The 15,658-nt window shown below is 43.5% G+C and overlaps 1 protein-coding gene and 2 pseudogenes across 1 annotated transcript; all 3 read left to right on the top strand.

Annotated features, from left to right (window-relative positions):
• Positions 1 to 6,157: 6,157 nt before the first annotated feature.
• On the top strand, positions 6,158 to 6,607 carry LOC149161504 (lectin-like protein At3g16530 pseudogene; annotated as a pseudogene).
• A 99-nt stretch (positions 6,608 to 6,706) lies between these two features.
• On the top strand, positions 6,707 to 7,147 carry LOC149161503 (L-type lectin-domain containing receptor kinase IV.2-like). Its single transcript, XM_089434901.1, has one exon. It carries the CDS (start codon positions 6,707 to 6,709, stop codon positions 7,145 to 7,147), a length of 441 nt encoding a protein of 146 aa, XP_089291027.1.
• Positions 7,148 to 8,813: 1,666 nt separating this feature from the next.
• On the top strand, positions 8,814 to 11,511 carry LOC149161502 (L-type lectin-domain containing receptor kinase SIT2-like; annotated as a pseudogene).
• The last annotated feature ends 4,147 nt before the right edge of the window (positions 11,512 to 15,658 follow it).

Genomic DNA, 15,658 nt, shown 5'->3' with positions numbered 1-15,658 from the left:
TGGGCCACCTACACCATGGAGCCCTGAAGATCATGCAACAGATTTCTACAGGACTTCCCAAGGGAAAGCTGGAGCAGACAGATACATGAAAAGGTTGTACCTTGGGTAAGTATGCGAAATCTTCCTTTCCGGATCGAGACAGTAGAGTTGGAGCAATCCTGGAGCAAGTTCACTCAGATGTTTGTGGACCATTCTCTACAGCTTGCACTGCTAAAAAAAGGTACTATGTTATTTTTATTCATGATTTTTCTCGTAGATGTTGGATCTACTTTATGAAAAAGAGGGATTAGACCTTCTTGAGGTTTTGTGAGTTTAAAGCCTTGGCAGAGAAAGAATCTGGAAATAAAATAAAAGCCTTGCGTAACAACAATGGTGGAGAGTATGTCTCCCAGCAGTTTAAGGACTTCTACACTACAGAAGGAATTAAACGGGAGTTGACGGCACCCCATAACCCACAGCAGAATGGGGTGGCCGAAAGGAAGAATAGATCGATTGTGGGAGAAACTCGAGCGATGTTCCATGACCAAAGCCTACCACTACATTTGTGGGCTGAGGCATGCAATACAACAGTATACTTGCAGAACAGAAGCCCGCATCGTATACTGGGAATGAAGACACCTATGGAGGCCTTTTTCAGGAAGCGACCAGATGTGAGTCACTTCCGAATCTTTGGATCATCAGTTTACTGCCATGTGACCAAAGATGCTCGGAAGATGCTGGACCCAATAGCTGAGTTGGGAATACTTGTGGGGTACAGGGATACACCCCACAACTATCGAGTGTTCCTGCCTACCAGTCAGAGGACAATGGTATGCAGGGATCTGAAGTTCGACGAGCAGAAAGCCATGCAAGTATCACTTGAGAGGGAGCTCAAGTTGCATGCAGATGAGGAACTTTCAGTTCCTAAGGAGGAGGATCCTCATATTGATGCGGAGCAACCACATGCAGAGGATCCGGGAGTGGAGACATCCATTCATGCTGAGACTTCTAGAGATGGGTGGAAACGCTCAAGGGAAGCTGACAGGTTGATGCTGGATGTGTAGGAGAATGTGGGACAACCATCTTCTCAGTGCAGATAGATGAGGTCGCCCGAGCGGTACACTGGTTACATGGCCTTGGTTGGGGAGTGTGTAGAGTCTGAGTCTTCTTCATTCGAGGAGGCAGTGCAGCAACCATTTTGGGTTGATGCAATGGTGGAGGAGTATGACTCCATCGTTTGGAATTATGTTTGGGATGTTGTCCCAAGACCTCAGGACAAGTCAATGGCGAGTTCCAGATGGCTTTACAAGGTAAAGCAAGCTGCTGATGGCAGTGTTGAGAAACACAAGGCAAGGCTTGTTGCCCGTGGTTTCTCACAGGTCGAGGGGATCGACTACGATGAGACCTTTGCTCCTGTAGCAAGGTACTCATCTATCATATTAATGTTGGCACTATCAGCTCAGATGGGTTGGAAGATCCATTAGATGGGCGTGAAGACAAAATTCCTTAATGGGAAGATTGAGGAGGAGGTGTACATTGAGCATCTAGAAGGTTTCGAGACCTTCAATTGTGAGTCGCATGTGTGCTGACTCAAGAAGGCTCTGTATGGGCTGAAGCAAGCACCTCGTGCTTGGTACACCAGGATTGACAACTATTTCATCGGGTTGGGCTTCACCAAGAGTGAAGCACATGCGAATCTTTACCAAATCATTGTAGAAGGTAAGCCATTGATCATTGTTCTTTATGTCGATGGTATGATTTTGACAGGTGATGATCCGCTGATCCAGTCTTGCAAGGAGGACCTTGCAATAGAGTTCGAGATGAAAGACATGGGTCTTATGCACTACTTTCTAGGCATGGAAGTGTGGCAGAGAGATGGAGAAGTTTTTGTGTCTCAAGGCAAGCATGCCAATGAGATCCTCAGGCAGTTCCATATGGAGAAGTGAAAACCCATGCAGACTCTTCTAGCTGGGAACTGGAGGAAGGAGGATGCTACTTCAAGTGAGGTAGTAGTTGCTACTGTTTATCGGCAGCTTGTGGGTTCACTTATGTATCTAGTGAACACACGATCAGACTTATGCTTTGCAGTGAACTAGTTGAGTCAAGCTATGGTTAAGCCTACCAAGCTATTTTGGAAGGCAGCGAAGCATGTGCTGAGATACCTCAGAGGCACATCTCGGTTTGGATTGTGGTACAGACGGATAGAGGGAGTGAAGCTTCAGGGCTTCACAGATGCGGATTGGGCAGCGAGTCCATCAGACCGAAAGAGCACTTCTGGAGGAATCTTCAACCTTGGTTCAGCTGCAGTTTCCTAGTACAGTAGGAAACAGAGGTTAGTTGCACTTAGCTCAGTAGAGGCTGAATACATAGGTACTAGTCAGGCTGCATGTGAGGCCATTTGGATGCCGAATATTCTAGTGGGATTGTTTGGTCAGGGGATGGATCCAACCGTGATTTACTGCGACAATCAGAGTTGTATCAAAATCTTTGAGAATCCAGTTTTTCATGATAGGTCCAAGCACATAGATATCCGGTATCACCATCTTCGAGACTGTGTGGTCAAGAGGATCATGTTGTTGTTGTATGTTTCGACCGAGGAACAAGATGCAGATATTTTGATGAAGGCATTGTCAAAATGCAAGTTCGAGTTCCACAGAGAGAGGATTAGGGTTACTGATAATCCCTTTCTTATTGAGAGGGAGTGTTGAAAATAACAACAAGAAATGCTAAAAATAGAAGTGCTAAAAATAACACTGTTATAAATAGCATTTCAGGATACCTTCCAATTTTAGTCAGTCCCTGAACTAAAATTCGAATTTGATCTTAGCAGCTATTTGTAAAATAATTAATTAATTCATCTTCAGTTAATTAGTTGTAGGAAATCAAACATGAAGTCTATGTGAAGACATGCAACAGTTTCTCCATTGATTGAGGAAGTTATCCCTTGATTAAGGAGATCAGGATGAGTTTTACTTTGAGTTGTAATTAGTTAGCTCAGTTATCTGAGTTAAGTCCAGTTAGATTAGTTCAAAAAAATTGTTGAACTAATTGTGAGTTCAGTTAGTTAATGCATGCATGCATGTAATTGCTGCACTTCAAATAACTAAATATTCTCTCATAAATAACTCATGCGTGTAAGTTCAGTCAGAGACACAGTTGAGATCAGGTGATGGGACAATTTACTATTAGTTGCAGGAATATTCCTTGGAGGATATCTCTTGCATGCAGAAGGAATTCATTCCTTGGAGATTGCACAGTTACTATTGAGGTTGATGGTTGTGTGATGTGGCCAATTGACACAGGTGGCAGCATTGGACCCCAAGAGAAACTGTGCAAGGAAATAAGAGGCTTGGAGGGCTGAGGGAAGACATATGTTGTGTCTATTCAGTGTATGAGCTGTATTGTTCAATTGTGCTGAGAGCTGGATGGCTTGTGAGCTGAAGCTTTGTGTAATCTGAACATATTTCCACTCGTATGATATTACAAAGATCGGGGTTCTAGGCTAAGGCTTTCCCCGGAGTATTCTTCTATGTTCATGTGTGATTTCTTTCTCATTCTTAGTTATATGTGTTCTATTTGATCTTGCTCATATTCGATTAAGCTTCCGCAAAGTTTGTTGTAGAAGTAGATCTTGTATTTTGCTTTAGTATATTGCATAATCTGTTGATCTACAGTGAGAAATTCTACAAATATTTCCCAAAGAGGTTTCTTAGGCCCTGGTATTTTGCGCACTTTGCATATTAGCTAGGGAGAATTTTGTTCACCTCTTCCTGGTTTATCCCTTTGCCCACGTTTTGGGGGAGGAAATCTCTTCTATGCTCAACATCAACAGTGCAATGGACAAAGTCTCAATTCTCTCTTTCCTCCAAAGTTTGTTCGCCCACAACAAAGAGCACAAATTGATTCCTATGTATTTTATTTGGGGAATTTGATGTTATTGGAACATCTGCATCTTTGCAAATGTTGTTCTGAATCTTAGATATACCTCTCTCCGAATAATGGGGTATTTCTCGGAGATAGGTCCTTTATCATCTATCAGATCTAAGCATGGCAGGACTTTCAAGGATCTTCGACATAATTTTCCTAGGGGATTTTTTGATGGTTCCTCTATGGGGGTAGTATGTGGTTGCAACGCAGTCATTTCCCTTTCCCCTTGTCATCATTATCTCTTCTTTTAGTATGGTGGTTCCGACACTAATAGGTGTGCTTAATTGATTTCCCTTTGGGGAGTCCTTCATTATGGTTTATGGCTTGCGGTGGAAGATATTGACATCTTTGGGGATTCGAAAGTGGCAATCGACTGGGCTTTGGGTTCCTTCTCTCTTGATGTTCCATCTTTGAACCACTAAATGGAGCAGATAAGCACAATGAGGCCTTGTTTTTGCTCTTTATCCTTTCGCCACATCTTTTGAGAGCATAATTCTTTGGTGGACCAATGCTCCAAGCGTGGGGCTTCGACAATCCCTAAGTATGTCACTATGAATGCCAGGTTCAGGACTCTGCCAAAATTTTGGTTTCTTCATTTTTGCATGATGGTTTCTTTCTTTGTCTGGTCTGTTTCTAGTTGCCAACCATGTTTTTTATGATTCTTCCTGGACTTCGTCCCTCCTCTCTAGGCTATCCTTTCTTATATGCAGAAGCTTTTCAGTATTCTGATATGTTGGGTGAGGGCTTTGTCCTTTGTTCTGACAGTAGTATTTGTTACATCTTGGAAGTTCATCTCTGCTTCTCGTTTCCTGTCATTTTTGCAGGATCTGTTGATGTTGGATTAGCTGCAGGTTCCTTGCTTGATGTAACAACGTCTTTTTTAATAGAAGTGTGTTGTTTTTTCCTTGTGAAAAAAAAGCATCAAAGGTGCTTCCCATTGGGGAGAAATTGAAATTGGCTTGCGATTTGTTCGTTAGCATAAAGGAGCAAGAGGATCTAACAACGCTTTCACATCATTTTATGGTGTTGTTGGAAGGATTTTTATTCCCATTGCACTACCTGTGACACGATGCATCTAGTAACATTTGTAAACAACTTGTTGGTGCTAGTATAGATAATTAGTGTTGGTCACAAGGAAACGTGAGCCATAAACATCAATCTATCATTACGTGGCGACAAATTTCACTGATATAGATCTGAGTATGAAGGTTACCACATAGATCAAATCATAGAAAAGTTCTAGTGTCCGGATCTAATAGAACTAACCATTGATCTATAGCAAGAATCACCAACCACTAATTTATAGCAAGAATCACTCATCACCTTTCATCAAGTCAACAATTTGTATAATAGATGAGCACGCACAAATAGATGTATAGATCAAAGTGCTTGCAGAAAATGGTGCTTGGAGTTGCCATCCATGCAATGAGGAGCCACCTAGAATAAGGCACACAACCCATAATCTAAAGATTATAACTATTTCATAGAAAAGAAAAAAAACCTAAAAATTACAACATATAATGTATGACTTTAGTATTATGGGCAATGTTTGAAAAATACTTAAAAGAAGTCCCAAGTTTTGTATTATTGGCAATGTTATGAAAAATACTTAAATTAAGTCTTCTATTTATTAGGCCGAATATTAATTAAAAATAGTTAAGACACTTTAAAACTAACAATGCTATGAAAAAAAAAAGGTTATTAAGTCCACTCTGATAGAATGCTTTTGTTAAAGTATCCATAGATAAAGTTACCAGTTCAATTAACCCTCTCTATTTGATTATTATTCTTAAATATGAACATGATGAACGCTGATGAATACCGACCTTAGAAAAAACAAATATTAAAAAAAAAAATTAATTAACAAACCGGAGTCAATTGAAATATCTACTTCGAGTCAATTGAGTGGGTTGAGATATTGATGTTTTCAAATAGCGTGCTTGCCTCTCCCATGACTTACCTTAAAGGGCCATAGCGTGTCCCTGGTGTAATGAATAATTAGCCAATACAGATGTGTTGACTTTCTCCTTGCCTCGTTCATATCATTACTCGTTCTGGTGTGTTCATTATCACCATATCTGTAGTGGACAGAAACAAGCAGATGGATTCCAGGAGAAGAAATGGTGTCTATCCTTTTTTTCTAACACCCTCCTATATCGGCAGCCTTCTTATAGCTGCCTTCTCCCTTGTGATACCAGTTTTTCCTATTACTTTTGTCTTCAATGGATTCAGTGGAACCAACATGATCCTGATGGAGGGTGCTGCACACATCCGCTCTCAATCCGTTCTTGCACTCACAGATGACACACGTTTTATGCTCGGCCGGGGGCTGTTTTCAATTCCCGTGCAGATGAAAACCGACGAGTTGCTTTCTTCCTTCAGCACTAACTTCGTTTTCAGCATGGTCCCTCCCCATTCTAACTCTGGCGGGCACGGAATTGGGTTCGTTGTCACTCCCTACAGAACTTTCATGGGCAGTCTGGCATCCGAGTATCTGGGCCTGCTTAACGATACCAGCAACGGAAAACCATACAATCACTTGTTGGCAATCGAGTTTGATACGGTCCAAAGTGTGCAATTCCAGGACCCTGATGGCAACCACGTGGGCATCGATATCAACAACCTCCACTCAGTCCGGGCCAAGGCCGCCGGTTATTGGACTGGGGACAATTTCCAGGGGTTGGAACTCAAGAGCGGATGAAACATTCAGGCCTGGATTGATTACGATCATTCTCAAAACCGCCTCAACGTTAGCGTCACGCCAGCCGGATCGCAGAGACCAGAGAGACCACTGATATCTATGAAAATCAATCTGCAAAGCATTGCGCAAGAGAAGATGTTCATTGGCTTTTCAGCGGCTACCGGTGACACTTCAGTCCAAGAACATTACATTCTTGCGTGGAGCTTCACCACGGAAGGCACGGCACCCCAACTCAATATCTCAAGTTTACCATCGTTCGCTAAAAGGCATTCCAAGCGTCTGCGCATAGGGCTCATAGCAGGCATTACAGTGGCAGCCTTGGTTGTCTTCTCGCTGGTGTTTGCGGCTGCGTTTCTCAAAAGAAAAAAATACAGAGAAAATATCGAAGAATGGGAGCAGGAGTTTTGGCCCCATAGATTCACTTACAAGGAACTCCGCATCGCCACCAGTGGATTCAGGGACGAAAATGTTTTGGGCCGGGGGGATTTGGGAAGGTTTATATGGGCGTTCTCCCTAGCAGCGGCCAAGAAATCGCAGTGAAATGCATAACGAAAGAGTTCACGGAGGGAATGAAGGGGTTCGTGGCAGAGATCTCGACCATGGGACGCATGCAGCACCGGAACCTGGTTCAGTTGCAGGGATGGTGCCGGAGGCAGAAGGAGCTATTCATTGTTTACGACCACATGCCAAATGGCAGCCTTGATAAACTCATATTTGGGAAAGCTACTGTAAGGCCTTCGAGTTGTGCGACGGTTGAGCGCTAGGCGAGCGGGCGCGCGCGCACGACGGGCGCATGTTGGAGGTGCGACGGGCAAGGCGTGCACGACCGAACGGAGGAGCGACCGACCGATGTGCGACGACGGGCGAACTGCGGTTCGGTGCGATGTGCGAGCTTGGCTTCATGTGCGGTGGACTTATACGCATAAATGAAGAGCGAGCTGCTATCTATACGCATGAGAGCGTGGTGACAACATTATGTAGGCCGACCAACATTATGTGGAGCCGACGGTGCGTTTGATAACTTTGCGATGGCGTTTGGGGCGTTGGGTGAGTCGGCTGGGCAGCCAGACTACGCCCTACGCCTGTGTATATATTGGTGGATGCGTGGAGTCATTCCACCATCATTCGATCACACACATCTTCGCTCTAAGGAAGAAGTGCGCAGTTTTCTAGTGCGCAGTTCAAGAGGGGAGGCGCACATCTCATGCGCCGGTCTTGGGTGAACGCACGGTGAAGGAAAGTCGTACTTGGTGTTGGGCGAAGGTGCGGGCGAGGGTGTGCCCGGTGGTTGGAGAAGGGCGTGCACGGGTGTGTGGCGCCCGCATTGTGCGACGACTTGGCGTGGGTGTCTTGGCGACTCGGGTGAGCGCCCGCCCACCGTGCAAGTGTGCACGAAGGTGAACGAAGGTTGGAACCGGATGTCGTAGAGTTGGGCAGGCGGTACTATGTGCTGTTTATACGATTTGGGAATTTGCCAAGAGTTGGCAAGTGGGACTGTGTGTGGGCAGGTGTACATGGTTTGGGCGTTTGCAACCAAACGAAGAGCGAACCGGTGAAGACGTGCAACAAGGTGAACGACGGGTTGGAGAGTTGTGCGGCGACCATGAGGAGGTGCCGACGAGCTGGGCAACCGAGTTTGCCGAAGTTGGAAATTTGGCTAAGTATAATTTGGGGTTTCCCAAGGACTTAGTCTGTACTTTGCAAAAGTGGAAAATTATACATATATTGATATTCAGGCAGACTCATATTGCAGGGAGTTTCCCCTCCCTTACTGTTGTGCATTTCTCTTGTTTAATGCTATTGATAATGAATGTGTATGGGTGTTCATTGGTATAAAGGCACATTAATAATACTTGGTAACAAAAATAAAACTAAGTAAGGGAGTCTGGCATCCGAGTATCTGGGCCTACTTAACGATACCAGCAACGGAAAACCATACAATCACTTGTTGGCAATCGAGTTTGATACGGTCCAAAGTGTGCAATTCCAGGACCCTGATGGAAACCACGTGGACATCGATATCAACAACCTCCACTCAGTCTGGGCCAAGGCCGCTGGTTATTGGACTGGGGACAATTTCCAGGGGTTGGAACTCAAGAGCGGACGAAACATTCAGGCCTGGATTGATTACGATCATTCTCAAAACCGCCTCAACGTTAGCGTCACGCCAGCCGAATCGCAGAGACCAGAGAGACAACTGATATCTATGAAAATCAATCTACAAAGCATTGCGCAAGAGAAGATGTTCGTTGGCTTTTCAGTGGCTACCGGTGACACTTCAGTCCAAGAACATTACATTCTTGGGTGGAGCTTCACCACGGAAGGCACGGCCCCAACTCAATATCTCAAGTTTACCATCGTTCGCTAAAATACATTCTAAGCGTCCGCGCATAGGGCTCATAGCATGCATTACAGTGGCAGCCTTGGTTGTCTTCTCGCTGGTGTTTGCGGCTGCGTTTCTCAAAAGAACAAAATACAGAGAAAATATCGAAGAATGGGAGCAAGGGTTTTGGCCCCATAGATTCACTTACAAGGAACTCCGCATCGCCACCAGTGGATTCAGGGACGAAACTGTTTTGGGCCGGGGGGATTTGGGAAGGTTTATATGGGCGTTCTCCCTAGCAGCGGCCAAGAAATCGCAGTGAAATGCATAACGAAAGAGTTCACGGAGGGAATGAAGGGGTTCGTGGCAGAGATCTCGACCATGGGACGCATGCAGCACCGGAACCTGGTTCAGTTGCAGGGATGGTGCCGGAGGCAGAAGGAGCTATTCATTGTTTACGACCACATGCCAAATGGCAGCCTCGATAAACTCATATTTGGGAAAGCTACTGTAAGGCCTTCGAGTTGTGCGACGGTTGAGCGTTAAGCGAGCGGGCGCGCGCGCACGACAGGCGCATGTTGGAGGTGCGACGGGCAAGGCGTGCACGACTGAACGGAGGAGCGACCGACTGATGTGCGACGACGGGCAAACTGCGGTTCGGTGCAATGTGTGAGCTTGGCTTCATGTGCGATGGACTTATACGCATAAATGAAGAGCGAGCTGCTATCTATACGCATGAGAGTGTGGTGACAAACGTTATGTAGGCCGACCAACATTATGTGGAGCCGACGGTGCGTTTGATAACTTTGCGATGGCGTTTGGGGCGTTGGGTGAGTCAGCTAGGTAGCCAGACTACGCCCTATGCCTGTGTATATATTAGTGGATGCGTGGAGTCATTCCACCATCATTCGATCACACACATGTTCGCTCTAAGGAAGAAGTGCGCAGTTTTCTAGTGCGCAGTTCAAGAGGGGAGGCGCACATCTCATGCGCCGGTCTTGGGTGAACGCACGGTGAAGGAAAGTTGTACTTGGTGTTGGGCGAAGGTGCGAGCGAGGGTGTGCCCGGTGATTGGAGAAGGGCGTGCGCGGGTGTGTGGCGCCCATATTGTGCGACGACTTGGCGTGGGTGTCTTGGCGACTCGGGTGAGCGCCCGCCCACCATGCAAGTGTGCACGAAGGTGAACGAAGGTTGGAACCGGATGTCGTAGAGTTGGGCAGGCGGTACTATGTGCTGTTTATACGATTTGGGAATTTGCCAAGAGTTGGCAAGTGGGACTGCGTGTGGGCAGGTGTACACGGTTTGGGCGTTTGCAACCAAACGAAGAGCGAACCGGTGAAGACGTGCAACAAGGTGAATGACGGGTTGGAGAGTTGTGCGGCAACCATGCGGAGGTGCCGACGAGCTGGGCAACCGAGTTTGCCGAAGTTGGAAATTTGGCTAAGTATAATTTGGGGTTTCCCAAGGACTTAGTCTGTACTTTGTAAAAGTGGAAAATTATACATATATTGATATTCAGGCAGACTCATATTGCAGGGAGTTGCCCCTCCCTTTATACTGTTGTGCATTTCTCTTGTTTAATGCTGTTGATAATGAATGTGTATGGGTGTTCATTGGTATAAAGGCACATTAATAATACTTGGTAACAAAAATAAAACTAAGTATGGAATGTTAAGGCGTAGTCCACGAACATAAGTATTGGTGAAAAGAAAGTGTTCGGTGGTGCCGCACCTCGCTATAAGCGGTTGAAAGACTACCGTAGGTGTAGGGGCGTCACAGCTACGATGGTGCTGCCGTGGGCTCAGCGATACTAGATTGTAAAGGGCGTGGCAGCGGGGCTGTTGTATCTGCACGAGGAATGGGAGAGGAGGGTCATCCATAGAGACATCAAATCGAGCAACGTGCTGCTGGATTCGGAGTTCAAAGCGCGGCTGGGAGACTTCGGCCTCGCCCGGCTGTATGATCACAGCAAGAACCCGGAGACTACTCGCGTTATGGGAACTGTGGGGTACATAACGCCGGAGCTAACACGGATGGGGAAGGCTACGCCGAGCTCGGACGTGTTCAGCTTTGGCGTTCTGCTGTTGGAAGTGGCATCGGGTAGAAAACCTGTGGACCTCGATGCCGAGCAACTGTTTTTGGTAGAATGGGTGTGGGAGTTGTACGCCCATGGCAGGCTGCTAGACGTGGAAGATCCAAAGCTAGAGAATGAATACGAAACGGGGGAGATGGAGAAGGTGGTGAAATTGGGGTTGCTGTGCTCCTATTCCGAGCTGGAGTGGAGGCTGGGGATACGGCTTGTCTGTCAAATACTCGAAGGTGAAGCTCCTCTACCCGAAGTCCCTCTGGCTACCGCTAATCCAGAAGAGAACATTCTCATTGAAATCTCGAGCGGAAACCGGTCAATGGAAGGTTCAGAAGGTTCAATGGAAGGTTCAGAAGGTTCATTTCAATGTCTTTAACCTCTCGAGCACATCGGGATACTAAATATATGTCAGATTTAGTTGAAAAGTTTAGTTTATATTTTCCTGTTCCATGTTCGAAAAACTTAAAGTATGTTTCACCTGGAATTATGGAGTAAAGTAGCTTGACTGAACTCTAAGAAAAAACAATAGATTTGTCTTTATTAGGTTAATAAATTAGGCGTTTTCATTTTGGAGTTTTTGCTCAGAATTTGGAGGCAGCGAAAATTTTCAATTGTTATTTAAAATGGGTATGTTGATATTGGTTATCTTAAATAGGTTTTTTATAATGTAATATTTGTAATTTTTTTTGGGACATTCAAATGGGAAAGAAAGAACTCAAATTTATAATTCAACAAATTCATCCCAAATTTAAGCTAAGAATATATTTTAAAAACCTATACTATAGCAAATAAAAAATTTAATGCAAAAGGGTGGTCAATAGTTTTTTGTAATTATTACTTCCCGGATCCTCGATCCCGGATCTGCGTGCTACTTCTCTCAGTATTTTCAGATAATTTTCGGACCTTGGCCCTGCCATCCGTAAATGCTCCAGGCGCTGTTGGGTTTACAAACCCCTGGATCATATACATCTGATTGGATACTTTGACGGCGCTTCCGCTGGCGGAGTGTGCGGCGCATACGTCTCTCTATCCAATACTCCTTGTGGAGCGACGGATCTGGCTCCAACACATGGGCAGAGGTTCTGGCCCTTTGGGGTACTCTTCCCTGTGCTCTCTGGTTTGCTGTGGACGAGAGGGTCATTGCTGGAGACTCGAAAGTGACCATAAACTGGGCTAAGGGATGTCTGTCTCTCTCTGCCCCATCTCTTTGGCACTGGCTGGGACAGATTTCCTCCGTGAAAGACTCGTTTCTCTCGGTCTCCTTTCGTCACATCTTCAAAGAGCAGTATATGCTGGCAGATCACCTCTCCAAGCGAGGTTTATCTGCACAGCCAGGTCGGTTCCACTTCGAATGCTGGGATTCAGGCTCTTCCATCGGATCCGGTTACTTCCTCTTTTCTTGAGCGTGCCCTGTCTCTCTCTTGGGCGGCGGATGGTCTCTGTTCTGTCTCGCATTCTCTGTTTCCCCGTAATCTTTGTGTGCTTGTGTTGGGGTATTTTCTGGCCCTCTTTTTTTGCGGACTCTGGGATGCACATAAGTTGGGGCATTTTCTGGCCCTCCTTTTTTTGCGGACTCTGGGATGCACATATCCCCTCGGTTTTAGCTGTATGCCCTTCTATGAAGAGACCTTCTCACAGTTACTGCAGTTGGTATGCAGGCTATCAAGGCATGTAGAAAACCCATGATGAATGTAACAGTTTTTGTTTTCTAATAAAATTGTTGTTTTTTTTCCTTGTGGAAAAGAAAATCAGCGGGTTGTTCCAAGCTTTTCTCAGGCAATTCTTGATAATAGAACCTAATGAGTGAGCCATGAAAGCTCACTTCGTCGGCTTTGCCATATTTAAACATGGGAATAGAAGTATCTTTGATTGCTTTTTCCCATGAAGATTTCCCAGGGTTAATCGGTGCATGATTTATTATTTTGTCAATGATTTGTGTGTTTTGTTGTTACTAGGGGAGAGATTCTTAATGTTGTGCAGGACCAGTGATTGATATAGTACTGATCCCACCAAACCACCAGTGATTGAGACTTTTGAAACCAAAATTTAAACAGAAATAAATAACATTATGTATGAATAAGTATTAAATTATGTCCAAAAATCACCCATACATTGACTGGGCCCACAACTGTCCATAAATAGTATTTTACTACTTAATACTGCAAAACATATTGATCCAAGTAGAAAACAGCTAGAGCCATAAAGGCTTCCAAACTGGTCTATTCCAGAAGTACAAAACAGCAGTCACTTCAACCCCCACTCATCATAACTGCAACTTTGCATCCCAAATAAATATGTCTACCTGCACATAACAAAAGGAATGTATGTTAGCCATAACTGCTGTGTTGTTCAACAACTAAACACCCTACGTTCAATAAATGACACCCAACCCAATAACATTTAAATCCACTTTGTTCAATAAATGACACCCAGACCCAATAACTGCAATAAATGACACCCAACTCACTTTATTTCTCATTAAAACAGATCAAAGCACATGGATCAACAAATAAACAATTCCCAACCATTAGATCACATCAAATTAAATCCATACCACACATTCAAAATGAATCCATTGCAATCCATGTGCATCCATGTCCACCAATTAAAATAAAGTCCCCAAAACTATAAAAGAAGTCCACCCACTGTTGAAGTTGCATCTTATGCTTTCAAACTATTCAGCAAACTTGAAGACAACATCACAAAACAGTGGCCAATATATTCAAGTTAGTTATATGAATTACAACTCATTCTTCTTACAGTTCTGTTTTCATTGTTTTCATTTATCAGATTTCTTACATGGTCTGTCTGGCCATAACTGCTAGAAGGATACCTGGATGGTTTCACAAACAACCATTGAAAGTCGTTGTTCTTACATTACAGTTCTGTCCATAGGGTTACAGTTAACCTATACAGTTACAGTTAACCTATACAGTTACAGTTAACCTTTTTTATACAGAGTTTATGTATGTGTTCTAGCTTATTATATCATCAGCTTCATAGTGATTACAGCTTACATATCACAGAGGTTACGTATGTCGTGTTAGTACTATAGTCACAGCTTGTTTAGCTTACAGGAATTGAAGCTTAGCTTACAGGAATTGAACCTATTGAATACAGTCGTATCCATCTAATCAACGTCACAGGTTGTTTACCTTACAGGAATTGAACCTTAGCTTACAGGAATTATTCGATCATCAGCTTCATAGTGATTACAGCTTACATATCACAGAGGTTACGTATGTCGTGTTAGTACTGTAGTCATAGCTTGTTTAGCTTACAGGAATTGAGCGATTATTATGGCTTGGGTTCTATGCAGAATGAGTTAAAACATAGAACAAAAACGAATTGTAACTTTAATGACTCTGATAAACTTAGTAATTTTTCACATATTTTCAGACCTTGACAATCATCATTGAGACATCACATTGAAACATAATTGAAAGACATGTATTTTCAGAAGCATGAAGCTATTGAGAAAGAAAAAATTTTGATATTGAGTCGAAAGAATGCAAATAAGTGAATTTCTACTACTGATGAATGGACCATAGAACTGAGGAATGGTTTCTTAGAATGGAACCCCGAGCAGATGACCATTTCTCTTTATTGGATTAGATGACTGTAAGATTTTAGATAATGAGAAAACACAATTAAAAGTAACATAGCAGATGACAGTCTTATTGGCCTTCATATCTTTTCACCTCGTTGAGCTCGAGACCTTAGGGTATGGAGAGCCCGAGCCATACGGAGTTGTAAAAGTTGGACCAAAGGAATGGGGATTTACATAATTCAGCACTGTAAATTAAGTCACAGAAAATGGAGAGAAATCTTGGAGCAGAGATTGTTCTTCTCAATATTCAAAATAACTAAATAAACTATATGGAAAATATAAAAAATAAATGACTGCAATGAAACTCGATTAAACTGAAGTAAAACCAATTGTCTATGACACCTAGGAGACCATAGAATCAAATGTGATAGTGATTACAGCTTACATATCACAGAGGTTACGTATGTTGTGTTAGTACTGTAGTCATAGTTTGTTTAGCTTACAGGAATTGAACCTTAGCTTATAGGAATTGAACCTATTGAATACAGTCGTATCCATCTAATCAACATCACAGCTTGTTTAGCTTACAGGAATTGAACCTATTGAATACATCTCATTCATATTATCACTAGTAAGCTCTATACACTAAAAAGCTCGTATTAGTATCCGAGCATGGTTTCAGTTCACCCTTATCTATGAGTGAGCTAGAACAAAGCTCTGTATAATTACATATGTTATATGTATATTAAAGCTGAATCCAATCTATTAGGGAGATAACCAACCTGTGATACAGGTACTTTATCATATCTATACATGTATTTCTTAGGTTAGTACTGATAGGTCAACCTTTAGATGATGTTACTTATAAAATATCTGTGCTATTACTTATGCCGAGTGTTATGAGAACGAGACAAGCAAGTGATTAGGTAAACAAGCATGGTTAGAAAGAACCATGTGTAACCACTGTGTTCTAATTCCATAGCTTGTCATAAGCTTAGATAAGGTACAAAGGTGACAAGCTAATCAATATACAACATGATATCCCGGGGTTCCCACTCTTAGTCATTCCTATTATATAAATGCCTTTTTTCT

Source organism: Pinus tabuliformis, chromosome 5_2, assembly GCF_031772625.1.
Source record: "Pinus tabuliformis cultivar Carrire ecotype Pingquan chromosome 5_2, CPIR1, whole genome shotgun sequence".
Taxonomy (NCBI): domain Eukaryota; kingdom Viridiplantae; phylum Streptophyta; class Pinopsida; order Pinales; family Pinaceae; genus Pinus; species Pinus tabuliformis.
Note: the sequence above shows the minus strand (reverse complement) of the source record. Positions and strands in the feature narration are given on the sequence as shown.

Coding starts and splice junctions, on each gene's coding strand:
- LOC149161503 (XM_089434901.1), top strand. CDS start 6,707: ATGAAAATCAATCTGCAAAGCATTGCGCAAGAGAAGATGTTCATTGGC.